General features: G+C 35.9%; 1 protein-coding gene across 4 annotated transcripts in view; it reads right to left on the reverse strand.

The window, feature by feature from the left end:
* The window catches only part of PDHX (pyruvate dehydrogenase complex component X), a 184,247-nt gene extending 170,911 nt beyond the window's left edge, over positions 1–13,336 (reverse strand). For all 4 annotated transcript variants that reach the window (XM_007181062.3, XM_007181065.3, XM_007181061.3 and 1 more), the window contains exons 1-2: positions 13,160–13,336; positions 3,794–3,874 (exon numbers count right to left, since the gene is read on the reverse strand). In XM_007181062.3, coding sequence (XP_007181124.1) covers positions 3,794–3,874; positions 13,160–13,313 — 235 coding nt within the window. In that variant the 5' untranslated portion in view covers positions 13,314–13,336. The remainder of the gene's footprint in view (positions 1–3,793; positions 3,875–13,159) is intronic.
* Between the last annotated feature and the right edge of the window lie 95 nt (positions 13,337–13,431).

The following is a 13,431-nucleotide window of genomic DNA, read 5'->3' on the forward strand; positions in this document are numbered from 1 at the left end:
AATACTGTAGAATTTCACGATATGTAGAATATAACAAACAAAACAAAACAAAAGAAATGAACAAAGCAAACCAAACAGAAACAAACATGTAGCTACAGAGAACAGAGTAGTGGTTACCAGAGCAGAAGGGCCAGGGGAAGGAGGGGAGGACAAAATGGGCAAAGAGGATCGACTGTATAGTGACAGACGGAAACTAAGTTTTTGGTGGTGAGCATGCTGTAGCATATACAGAGGTAGAAATATAAGGTTGTACACATGAAACATACAATGTTATAAACCAATGTTACCTCAGTAAAAAAATAAATTTTAAAAAATCTGGCAAAATGGTTGCTATAAATAATAGATTAATATAGCTTTGTAGGTAGTATTGTAGCAAGTATTTTCTTAGTAACAGCAAGATTCAAATTCACTTGGAGCTTATAAAAAGCTGAGGAAAGAGTAGTTTCTCACTCCATGTTATATCCCAAAGGCTACTGATTGGACAACTTTAGAAAATATATATTTTAGTACAAAAAGTTCAAACATATACAAAAGTTATAAGGAAAGTTAATGAACCAACTTTTATAACTATTACAACTGTCAACTGACTCATGAATACTTATACTCTTATCCTCCCACCAGAGGTATTGTGAAGTTAAGGCCAGACGTACTATCATTTCACACATAAGTATTTCAACTCATACCTCTTATAGATAAGATTTTAAAAATTATTAGCACAGTATCATTAAACCTCTAAAATGATTAATTCCTTAATCTAATTAAACATATAATTTTCAAATTCCCCAAATGTTTTATTCGCTTGAATCATAAACAAAATAAGGTCCCTACATTGGAACCAGTCTCTTAAATCTCCTTGAAGCTATAGGTTCCCCTACCTCCTTCCCTTCCCCATCTTCCCATCCCTTGACATGAATTTGTTGACAAAACTGGCCTGTAGAAATCCCCACAGTCTGGGTTATGCTGATATACTCCTCTTGGTGTCATTGGATACATGCCTCTTTCCCCTATATTTCCTGGAAATTGGTACCAAGAACTACAGGCTTGATCAATTCAGCTCAATTTTCTGGCAAGACAACCTTATAGCTGGTGGTACTATCTGGTTTTCTCTCTTTTTGTGATATTAGCAACCATTGATGGTCACTGGCTATATCCCTTAATTCATTAGAGATTGCAAAATTGTGATACAGTGACATTCTATCATTCCTCCATCTTTTAAGAGCTGGGATATGCCAATAATTAGAAACTTATCATCACCAACTACTTGGTTACTCTAAGCTACAGTTCATATAGGAAAGGCAGGGAAAAATACTTGAGTCTTTCCACTTATTACCAGTTTTCAAAATGAGTTAATTTACTAGCATCCCCCAAAGCAGACCAACTATTAGTATTTTTCTTTAGTATTACTGTGAGCTTCAAATTTAAATATATTTAATGTGTTTCAATACACTGTAGATATTATTCTTACTGATCCTCAAATTGTCCCATTTTTGGCTCCTGAGTCCTTTAAGACGCCCTCAGGAGTTTTTGATAACTGCTTTCCTTTCTAAATTGACAAGATGTTCCAAGCTCATCTTGTACATTTCCTGCCCCAGACCTGGAAGTAGCTATTTTCCAAGGAGCTTTGGTTTACTTTAGTAGGAAATGGCATTTAGATACTACAGTCTCATTGTTAGGGGTGCTCATTGCTACTGGGTTTGTCATTTTTCCAGGCCCTGCCATGAAAAAGAGCTAGAAAATTTACCATCACAGGATGTTTCCTTAGCCTTAGCTATCTTTCATCTGTTTTTCCTTTAAACCACACTCAAAGGCTGGATTCCCAATAATACCATCTTAATCACTCATTTGCTTTATCCCATAAAATACATTTTTTAAAAACCTTAGAATAAAAATACCAACATAACCACTATAATACTATTACTCTAAACAATTTAAGATATTTTTAGAGATGTCATTGTCCTTTAATTACAATCTAGTAGCGATAGATAGTCAAGTTTGTTGACATTTGAAATAGCCCCTCCCTGCATGGTTGTTATATCAGCAACTCAATATATAATTAGGTTCTTCTGTTTCAATTGGTTTCCATTTTTAGGGATCTTTTAAAATTAAATTCTGTGTTAAAATTATGCAAAATATGTATATGGTTCCAAGTTAAGGAGACAAAACAAGATGTATTCAGAGAAGTCTAGCTTCTGCTCCTCTCTCCACCCACCACACTGTTTCCTCCATCACACTACATATAACCATTTTTTTTGTTGTTAAATTTTTGTTTTATCCTTTTTTAAAAAAAATTTCCAAATATTAGTATTCCCATCCCTTTCTTCAATGAATGATACACACTATATCTATTAGTCACCACCCTGCTTTTTTCCTCTGAAGGTCACTCTACAATAGTATAGACACTCCTCATTCCTTTCTATAGTTGTGGATGTAGTATACGTTATTCATCAAATTGTGTACTGACCAACAGATGGATTGTTTCTAACTTTTGCTATTACAAACACCGCTGCAATAAATAGCCTCATATGTGCATCTTTTCTTATTTTTGCCTTGAGATAGGATCCCTAGAAATAGAACTGCCTGGCGAAAGGGTAAATAAAAATGTAATTTTTCTAGGTATTGACAAATTCTCTCCCCTAGGGCTTATACCATTTTGCATTTCCTACAGCAATGTTAGAGAGTGCCTGCTTCCCCCCATTCCCTCCACAGTCTCATCAACAGAATAACTTGTCAAACTTTTTAATTTCTGTCAATATGATTGGTAAGAAATGATGTATCAGTGTAGTGTTAATCTGCATATTTGTTAATATAAATATTAAATAGCTTTTCATATGTTAGAGGCAATTTGCAGTTCTTTTTCTGCAAACCATCTGTTCTTATATCTTGCCCATTTTCTTGCTGAGTTGATAGTTTTCTTATTCTCTATTTTTTAGAAATACTAACCCTTTGTGATTAAAAACTGCAAATACCCTTCTCCAATTTGTCATCTTTTTTACTTTATTATGTTTTCAGCTATAATAAAGTTATTATTTTTACCATAAAATTTATCTATATTTCCCTTATTGCATCTGGATTTTGAGTTGTAGTTAGGGTGTTTATCCACTTCCAGGTTCAGAGGAATTCACCAGCTTTTTTCCTAGTACTTGTCTGGTTTCATTTTTGTATATTAAGTGACTGATTCACTTGTAATTTATCATTGGGATAGTACAAAGACTAAATCTAATATCGTCTTCCTTCATTATTTAAACACTAAATATTCATGTCTATTTCCTCATTTTCCATTCAGTTCTGTTAGTCTATCTTTTTAAGCACCAATACCACAGTTTTTATTACAAAGGCTTAATAACATGTTTCAATATCTAGTAGGTCTACAACTCTCCTCTGCTGCTCTTCTTTAATGAGAATTTTTCTTATTATTCTTACTTATTTATTCTTTCCAATGAAATTTATAATCAGCTTGCCTAGTTACAGGAAACACACACACAGAATTATTATAAAGTCACAAATTAACTTTAGGGGATTGACAAATTTATGATGTTGAAACTAAAAGCTAAGAATAAGAACTAAAACTTGGAAGAAAGCACTAAAATAGTTTACCATTCTCTGCTTGTGAAAAGATACAGGCTGAACCCAGAAAACCTTTGCTACATTACCATGAGAAATTTTTATTTAAACAATTAAGATTAACAAGCAAAGGAACCAATCATTTCATGTATATCATGTATTGGGTAAACCAGCTGATTAGGAGAAAACCAAAATGATCAAATAACACAGGTATTAGTAATGCATTGCTCACCTTCCTTTTTCAGCCATTTCACAATGTTCCCTTCTTCCATTGTAGGAGACAGTGATGGCATTAGTATCGTAATAGGATCAGCTGAAATTGAAAAAAGGAAAGATTAAACACAAAAAATAATGCACCTCATGAGGCAGCAACAAAAAGTTCAAGTAAATTAATATCGAATTCAATTTGAGAAAAAAAATATTCCACAGTCTGAAAGACACCCAACTGGTCAAACTAAGTGTTCAGTAATCTTTTCTGGAATATTTTCAACTCCTTTTTCATAGTTCCCCAAGCCCTCTATGCATATTTTCAAGTCAGGTGCTTACAAAAATTAAAAAAAAGAAAAGCTGATTTGTGTTTCATCTTCTTCTCCTTCCCCTTTTGTTGCTGCAAAAAATATTTACAAGTAGAATGACCAAAGGAAAAGACCAAAAAATAAATAAATAAATAAAACTAGAGTTCTGATAACCTACAACAAAAGAATTAAGATTAGACTTACAACAGAATAATCAAGATTAAACTTTAGAAACTGGTTGTGTTTTTACTTTAATCTAATATTACACTATTCAGAAATCAAAGGTTCTTGCTGCTAAGTGTGAAAAGCAGAGGTTTGCCTTGTCAAGAATGATAGGGCAAGTGAACTTAAGTAGTTAAATTAATCTCAGATTGTGTTTCATACCACAATTCAGCTAGGGACCCAAAAAGATAGACTCAAACCAGGGTGACCTCTCAATAAAGCACAGCTACTTTTTCCTTAGATATCAAAAAAGGAGACACGCTATATATTTGGCCAGATGCACTTCCCGATAATTCCACTGTCCAGGACCATACTTAAAGAGCGCACAGCTGTTAGATTACAATTTACATAAAGTTTATACTAATAAAATAGTTCACAGAGTGCTCCAGTGCTTATTTAGCAGTAGCCATAGTAACAAATTACATTGCCTGAAATCTTCCACAAAACCTATTATCTCCTCAGATTATTCAACTCTCTGACCCAAAAAAGCAAAATACACCACATCTGACATAATTCAAATGTGGAAAAGGGTAGAATAGGGCTTTTTTTTTCTCCCATTGATGTTTTAGGGTTAAAAATAAGGGAATTGGTATCAAAAAAAACAAACAACCCAATCCAAAAATGGGCAGAAGACCTAAATAGAGATTTCTCCAAAGAAGATATACAGATTGCCAACAAACACATGAAAGGATGCTCAACATCACTAATCATTAGAGAAATGCAAATCAAAACCCAATAAAGTATCACCTCACACTGGTCAGAATGGCCATCGTCAAAAATTCTACAAACAATAAATGTTGGAGAGGGTATGGAGAAAAGGGAAGCCTCTTGCACTGTTGGTGGGAATGTAAATTGATACAGCCACTATGGAGAACAGTATGGAGGTTCCTTAAAAAACTGAAAATAGAACTACCATATGACCCAGCAATCCCACTACTGGGCATATACCCTGAGAAAACCATAGTTCAAAAAGAGACATGTACCACAATGTTCACTGCAGCACTCTTTACAATAGCCAGGACATGGAAGCAACCTAAGTGTCCATCGACAGACAGATGAATGGATAAAGAAGTTGTGGCACATATATACAATGGAATATTACTCAGCCATAAAAAGAAACAAAATTGAGTTATTTGTAGTGAGGTGGATGGACCTAGAGACTGTCATACAGAGTGAAGTAAGTCAGAAAGAGAAAAACAAAAACCGTATGCTAACACATATATATGGAATCTAAAAAAAAAAAAAAAAGGTTCTGATGAACCTAGGGACAGGACAGGAATAAAGACGCAGATGTAAAGAATGGACTTGAGGACATGGGGGTGGAGGGGGAGGGTAAGCTGGGACGAAGTCAGACAGCAGCACTGACATATATACACTACCAAATATAAAATAGATAGCTTGTGGGAAGCAGCCACATAACACAGGGAGATCAGCTCAGTGCTTTGTGACCACTTAGAGGGGTGGGATAAGAAGGGTGGGAGGGAGGCTCAAGAGGGAGGAGATATGGGGATATATGTATACCTATAGCTGATTCACTTTGTTATATGGCAGAAACTAACACACCATTGTAAAGCAATTATACTCCAATAAAGATGTGTTAAAAAAATAAATAAGGGAATTGAATACTAATGTTAAATGTAGTTAAATATTTCCTTTGGGAAACTGAACTAATGTTATTGTAATTTCAAATGGAGAGTTCCTATGGCTTCATGGTAAAGGAGTGCCATTTCGGAAGCATTTGGAAGGAAGCTTCTATCCTCCCGTCACTGTTCATTCACTCCCCTCTAAAGGACTGGGAAAAGGATCCAGGCAAATACATCTGCCTCAGCCTTTTCTTCATTTTAAGACCTGCCTGCCTACAGGGAACCTGTATTTTCCTTTCAGTTCTTCTATGCACTAGGCATAAATGGACCTGCCTTTCAAAGGCAGATAGTAAGCCCAGCTCTCTATATTCCTGCCATCAGGGCCCAGTGGGTGCTGGGAAGCAATTCAGGATGTGTGTTTGCTTTGTATACACAAACTGTCTCTCTCAAACAAAAGCCCAAAGTCTAAACAGGGGTTGTACTGAGGAGTCCAACTGGAGAAGGCCACAGATTTAAGTCACATTTTCCAATACAACAAAACCATCAACATTAAAACTGTTACTTTGATCTCCATCTGTCTGGTTTTTGCCTTCTCAATTGGTACCAATCTACAAGGATAGAAATATAGAATCATCACTCTCAACACTCCAACAATGATAGAGCCCGAACCAAATTCTAAGTCAACACGCCCATTTCATCAATGAGAAAACTACAATCCACTGATTAAGGGATTTGAATTCTGCCTAACTCTCAAGGCTGTCCTCTCCTACACTGTACTACTGCTCACCGTTAATTGATAATCCTTACCAATATGGATTATCAACTAATTAATCATTGGTTATTTATAGCCTATTCATCCAGAAATTCAAACACAACAAACCAGACATATCAAATCCATGTGAGCATTCTTCACGTGTCCAATCAAGCAGCCTAACAATCCCTCTCTATCAAAAAGTTCAAGCCTGGCATTACGAGATGCAATATTTCAAAATCATATACACAGTAAATTTATACATCAAATAGAGTTCCACTACAAAGAAGCAAAATAAATGAACTTCTATGATTCTATGTCCAGATTCCAATTTATGACAAATATCAACTCAGTTCTCTCAAAACAAAGTCTCTCTTCAATATTTTTATACCTTGGTTCTAGTTGCCATGATACAATTAATATTCATTTTGTGATTCTCTCTCCTATTATAATCTCTCACCTACGAGATCTTCACATTTTTCCTGACATTAAGTACTTCATTATGAAACTTTTTGCGTTTTACGAATTACCACATCAAGAACCTTAAAAATTTTCATATTTTAAAAATAAAAAGAACATAATCATTCCTCATACAGCAACGCTTCATAGATGAATTTAAATTGCTTCTCTGAATAATAACAATAAAATATAAAAATTCTGTAATAGATCACTATCCTTACTCCGAAATGAAGGTGACAAAAACCAAAGGAAGACATTTTGGACATCTCCATTATTCGGTACTATCTCTTGACTGCTTATACTGACTTATATGGAGAGTACAATGTGCAATGTATTTTCTGATTAATCTAACTAATCTATCCTCAGACGCTCATGCTAGAAAATGATTTTTAAAAGGAAGCATTAATTTATTAATAATAATGCATATTTCATTCTAGTATATCCTCTTTCAACCTGAACATTATACACGTCTTTTCCAAATATATTTTTTCCAGTGGGAAAGTAATTATATAATCATAACATCAGTTTTGAAGGACAGGGCTACATATAACTAATATGTGGCCTTAATGGCTGCCGTCAATTCTACTGAAGATACTGTGGGCTTTTCTAGACTCCTTGGAATTTTAACCTACACATAATGTTGTTTAATTTCATTAGGAATTATATGTAGCTTCCCTTCTGATTCCAATAAGAAGTACATTCTACCTTTTTCCTGTCAAACTGAGGAGGCCTTGAAATGGGCACCAATTACAGTGCCTACTCATAACTGGGCACAACTATAGTAAGAATGAAGGAAATGCAGTTTTTTACTCCACTGGTCATACAGGTTATTTCAATTAGTACCCAAAAACTACCCCAAATTTTGTTAGACTTTAACCCTTTCGTAGTCATTTTAGTGTTCTATTTCTTTTCATCAAGCTAACAAAGTATACCTAATGGCTTATAAAGTCTGCCCTTCTATAGCAGTTAAAAAACATATTTAAAAACTTCTAAGGTAACTACCGTAATGTACATTGTTCCAGTTTATATTTAAATATACTGATTTTAACAGCAGAGTCTCACAAATCCATCACAACTGTCTTAATCTCTTTTTTTTTTTGCCTCAATATAATGACACAATAAGTTGAAATTTTTCACTCAGTATATTGTTGCTTTACCTTCCTTATCAGGCACATGAGCAATTGATCAATCACTGAATCTTACAGCAATCCACAGTAATCTAATTTCTTGTTCTCTAGAGTATTTCTTTTATCTCAAAACACTCAGCAAAACCTATAAAAGCTTTAAATTGATGATCTATACATCAATTCTAAAAGGTTTCCAGATTAAAAAAAAAAGATTAATATAAGCAAACTCTTAAAATACAAATGCAGAACAAATAGCTTTGTGGCTAATAATGAAGCAGATCTAAGCTCCATTACTCTGACTGAAGTAATTAAGGAAATTCCACAATTTACTTATGGTACTGCTTGGACATCATGCTCTAGTCCATTTATACGACTATAATCCAAACACAAAAACCATGAAATGAAGACAGACAAATTGAAGAAATAAATTACCCAGTACTTTTTTAGTGCAGCTCTCTGTTCCTTACATTAATTTGCTTCTTTTTTAATAGGAAGAGATGCTGCTCATTTAATCACCTCTCTTTCCAACGCAAGAACTCATTAAATAAAACTGACCTTTAAAATTTCTGCTTAAATAAAACAATTCTGCCATCTGCAGGCTGGATGAAATAAAGCCATAAGACGTAAAGGTAATTTCAAAATCAATACCAGGGCACAGAATAATATTAATACTGCAGTTCTGAATAAAGGTAAAGCAATTTTTTAAAAGATAAGTGCTTGTCATATGGGTCTTCTTTGTTCCAATACTTATTTTGGCATAAGAATAGATAGAAAATGTCACAAATACTTACTTTGGTATAAGAATAGATTGAAAATGTCAATGAACAACAATAAAAATGTATGCATAATAGTTTGTGAGAAAATAGCATTTAGAGTAATAAATGTAATGAAAGAGGCCCACAAACAGTACATATGGCGTAATCTAATTCCTACCTGCTTAGCTTGTATGTACACAAAGACTGAAAGGATATACTCCAAAATGACAATAGTACCTATCTCTAGTTGATGGTTTTATTATACCTGCTTTTTATTTCTTTGTTTTTTGTTACTTTTAAACAAAAACCCACAAGAACAGGGAGAAAAGAAGGAACAATATAACACAATTTTGGAAGCAGAAAAGTAAATAACGTAGATAGTAATAATTGACTAAAGAGAGTCTGGAAAGCTGAATGCTAAACTAGAAGTGGAGAAAGCTGAGATAATCAACCTGGTTTATACAAGAATTTCCCAAAGGCCAAAGAACTGGCAGTACTGAGGACCTTTGGAAATACTGGGGGCGGTGAGGTGGGAGGTTTGGGTGAACGCTATTTAAGTGCTGCGTAACACCACCCTCATTCAACCGAAGACTGGAGGTTTTTTCCTCTGCAGAGGTAAAAGAGAAGACCTTTGGAACAGAGGTTGAACCTACACACCTGGAGATACTGTATACAGAAACTGCAAAAGTAAGTTAACTGAGAGATCAGCTGAAGTGACTGACAATACCAGAAATTGTGCTAAAAAGCTATCAGATGGTGTGGGATGAATTAGTAATAGTTACAGAGAAAACTGAAGAAAAAATTTTAAAGGCAACAACTTGAAAAAAAGCAAAAAGTAAGAAAGGTAACAATCATAATATGGGATGATATAGGACAATTCTCAGTTAAGCATATTTGTCTGGTGTAAACACTGAATATAGATTTAATTAAGAATTGCAAAATAACTACATTGGGAGAATGGTGGAAGGAAAACAGGGGGATGACTGATCAGAAGTCATACACAGATAATATATAACATAAAATAGAGAGATGAGCAAATGCCAGAGGACACTTAGAAGCAACAAGAGACAAAACTGTTGCTTCTAAGGAGGAAGATGACTGGGGGAGCAGGGAGAGATGGGTCAGAGACCCACCGTATTGTTACAAGCCTTTTAGTACCATTTGACTATTTAAACTATATGCATGCATGACTGTGTTAAAATATTTTATTATTTAATAAAATGACTAATTTTTTTTTAACTTAAGCAGCAGCACACCACTGTGATTTAGAGAAAGAACAGGCACTGGAGCCAAACTGCCTAGGTTCAAATTATCAATCCAGCACCTACAAGTTACCTAGTCATTCTGTGCTGATTGCCTCTTCTGTAAAATAAAGAGTTTGGTAAGGTCTAAATAAGGTTACACATGCCAAGTCATTACAATGGGGTCTGGCAAAAAGTAAGTCTCAAAAATGTTAGCTGTTTATTATTAATAGGCAGCACAGAAATGGTTAAGAGTAGACTCTGAAGGCAGCCAGACAGTTGGCTAGATGTATCACAATACCCTACTTTACAATTCCTTCCTCAGGTAATGAGCGAAGGATTCACAGGTTCCTTTCACCTTCCCAATCTAAACATGAAGGTTTCCTTTCTACTCTTTACCTTATCCAGCCTTGTCCTCATTGCTAAAGTACACTAACTCTTGAACTCTCTTTTAGCTGTATTGCACATTTGAAAACCAAACTCTCATTAATGTCACTGGCAAATGTTTACAGATGTTTAGGTAAAGGTGAATGATCGGATGAGCCTAAATGCACAAACTTAACCCAAACCCAGATCTGAATCAAAATTTCCAAATTACTGCCTTTGTTGTAGTCACTTGTGTAAATGTATCCAAGAGTCATTTGTTTATAGTTCGAACCCCTATATTAAAACGCACTTTTCTTGCTCTCAGATATGGCAAATACCCTTGCAAAGTAGCACAATTCTTTTCTGTAGGAAATAACCAAAATGTTCATGGTAATAGCCTGGAGACTAGGTGGCATTTATAGATAAATTACAGGGAGATCTACAAATTCCCTGGAATCACATACAAAATTTTGCATGTATGCATTTTTCTGAAAAAGTGATACAGCTTTTATCCGTTTTCAAATAGGTTTATGCCTCTCTAAAAATCAGTGCTAGTAGTTTCCCAAATAAACTCTCCTGTATTTAAATTTACCAACCTTAATTCTTCCCTAGAAATGTTTCATTAACACAAGAAAGACCTTGATTGAAGAAAAGTATCTCCAGTAGATCACCAGCTATAGTAAATGTACTGCTTACCAAGTACAAAAAATAAAAAGAGTCACCATACACTCCATTTTGTTTACAGAATCTGTTGATTCCTTCATACACGTAGTACTGAATGATACATTTATAAAGAGTCTGCTGGAATTGTAAGGTATGTCAGAATGGCTGCAGAACTATTTCCTCTGGGTGAAATAAACCAAACACTTCAGAAGAGGTTTCAGCTTGCAATATCGGTCTTCTTGGTATTAAACTATAAAACTTAAATTCTACATGAATCCCAGTTTATTCTGAAATCTTGGAACAAGGGCAAAAAGAAATCACCACTCAAGAGTGTAGCAAAAGAATGAACACATGCATAATAGTTTGGGGATTTACACATTTTTTCATAAAGGCAAATGATGCTAAAGACAATAAAGTGTATTTAAGAGTATATCATCTTAGAAACTTACAGAGAGGTCAGTGACATAAACTTTAACTCTTAAATGGTCTTACCATCTTTTATACACAGTCTGCAATTTTAGTATCTTATTTAAAATAATATCATGACTGTTGCTGAAATACCATTTCACAATGTAGATATTACCAGAATATCTCACTTCTTAAAAAAAAAAAAAAGTCTCATCACCGGATCTTAAAATCTCAGTGCACTCATCTTACCATTAACTTCGTGTAATATTTTTTTCTGAGCCTCAAGTAGCTCAGAATATGTAGGCAATGCCTACTGCACCTAATTTTTTATATTACAATTCATCCTGTGGAGTGACTGAATGATGCGCAGGTAATAATACACTCAGTACCTGCCCGCCACCCATGTGAAGAAAAATAATGCCGGGCACACTATATTACATAGTATTAAACACTGGAAGAATTATGTTAATTGTGTCAATACCACTCTTTAATGACAACTTTCTACAATAAATTTTGTGAACAAAGAAGAATTTCAATGACTATCCAGTTCTACAAGGGTTAAGTCATAACCCACTGAAGTTGCCCAGCCACAGTGAGACCTGAGAGGAATTCAGGATGAAGCACTCTGCTTTGGATAAACAGGCCCTTAGATAGTTCGAAGCATATCTCAGGAAGAATTTCAATGACCCTGGATTCTTACATCTTCCTATTTGTAGAAATATACTAAAACCATTAACATGAGATATCTGTTCTTTGTAATTAGCAGTAATCTTTTACCAAGATATATGCTTGACTGTGTGTATTTCCTAGACAAAAAAATTCATATACAATCTGGCTTCCCCCCTACCTCTGCAGAGCAGTTCCTCGGAGCTGAGTGGCTGTCTCCCGGGCTATAATCGTCAGTAAGCCGCTGAATAAAACTTAAACTCACAACTCTTATGTTGTATGTCTTTAAGTTGACACCTTCTTGGTAAGATTCCCCTCCTAAATTTTCACTCTTTCAGGCTCATGTTTTGGTTAAACATTCTTCCCGACCTATGTCTAATGGCTAGACATTTACAAATTGGGTCCTTTACCATAGTCGTCGCGTGGAGCAACCCAAGTGGCCTCGAAGGTCTCCCAATAGAGACGTGTCAGGAGAATGAATAAAAACGGCTAACGGTGACGTTTGAATCTCAACAAACTTGGTCAACCTAACAACTCTAAAGAAACATGAAATGTCACTGGGAAGAGGCCTGAGAGATGCCTCACAACCCAAATTCCAAGGCAAGGTCACGGAGAAGCCATATCAACCAGGCGGCCAGGGACGGAATCAAGTTCTCCTAGTTTCCCCAAAAGCCCTTTGCGGCATGCAGTAGACCAAGTCAGCAGACTCCTCCCCGAGAAAAAGCCAAGGGAACAGTGAGCCCCTGGCAACTCACACGCAGATGCAGGCCTTCAATCAAAAAGCTCCAGCCCCAGGCCCATTGCTCCGATACACAGAAGCTGAGCGAGCCCCAGCCACTCACCCCGCAGCCACTTCGTGCTGTGAAACCATCTCCAACTAGCTCCACGGCCGACAGACCGCCCAGCAGCCCCCTTAACCAGCCCTGGGCTTCGGGAGAAGCCCAGGAGGCAACGCAGCAGCCGCGGATCACAGCCTAGCCTCCAGGAGGCCGCCATCTTCCCGGCCTTCTCCCGGGCTGCCCTCTGCACAGCCTGATCGCCCAGTCATCAAGGCCCTCTCAGGCCCCGCCTCCCATCCTGTTGGACACGCCCCCTGGACGCCAGCCGCCCCTCT

The sequence above is a fragment of the Balaenoptera acutorostrata genome, chromosome 9 (assembly GCF_949987535.1).
Source record: "Balaenoptera acutorostrata chromosome 9, mBalAcu1.1, whole genome shotgun sequence".
NCBI lineage: Eukaryota > Metazoa > Chordata > Mammalia > Artiodactyla > Balaenopteridae > Balaenoptera > Balaenoptera acutorostrata.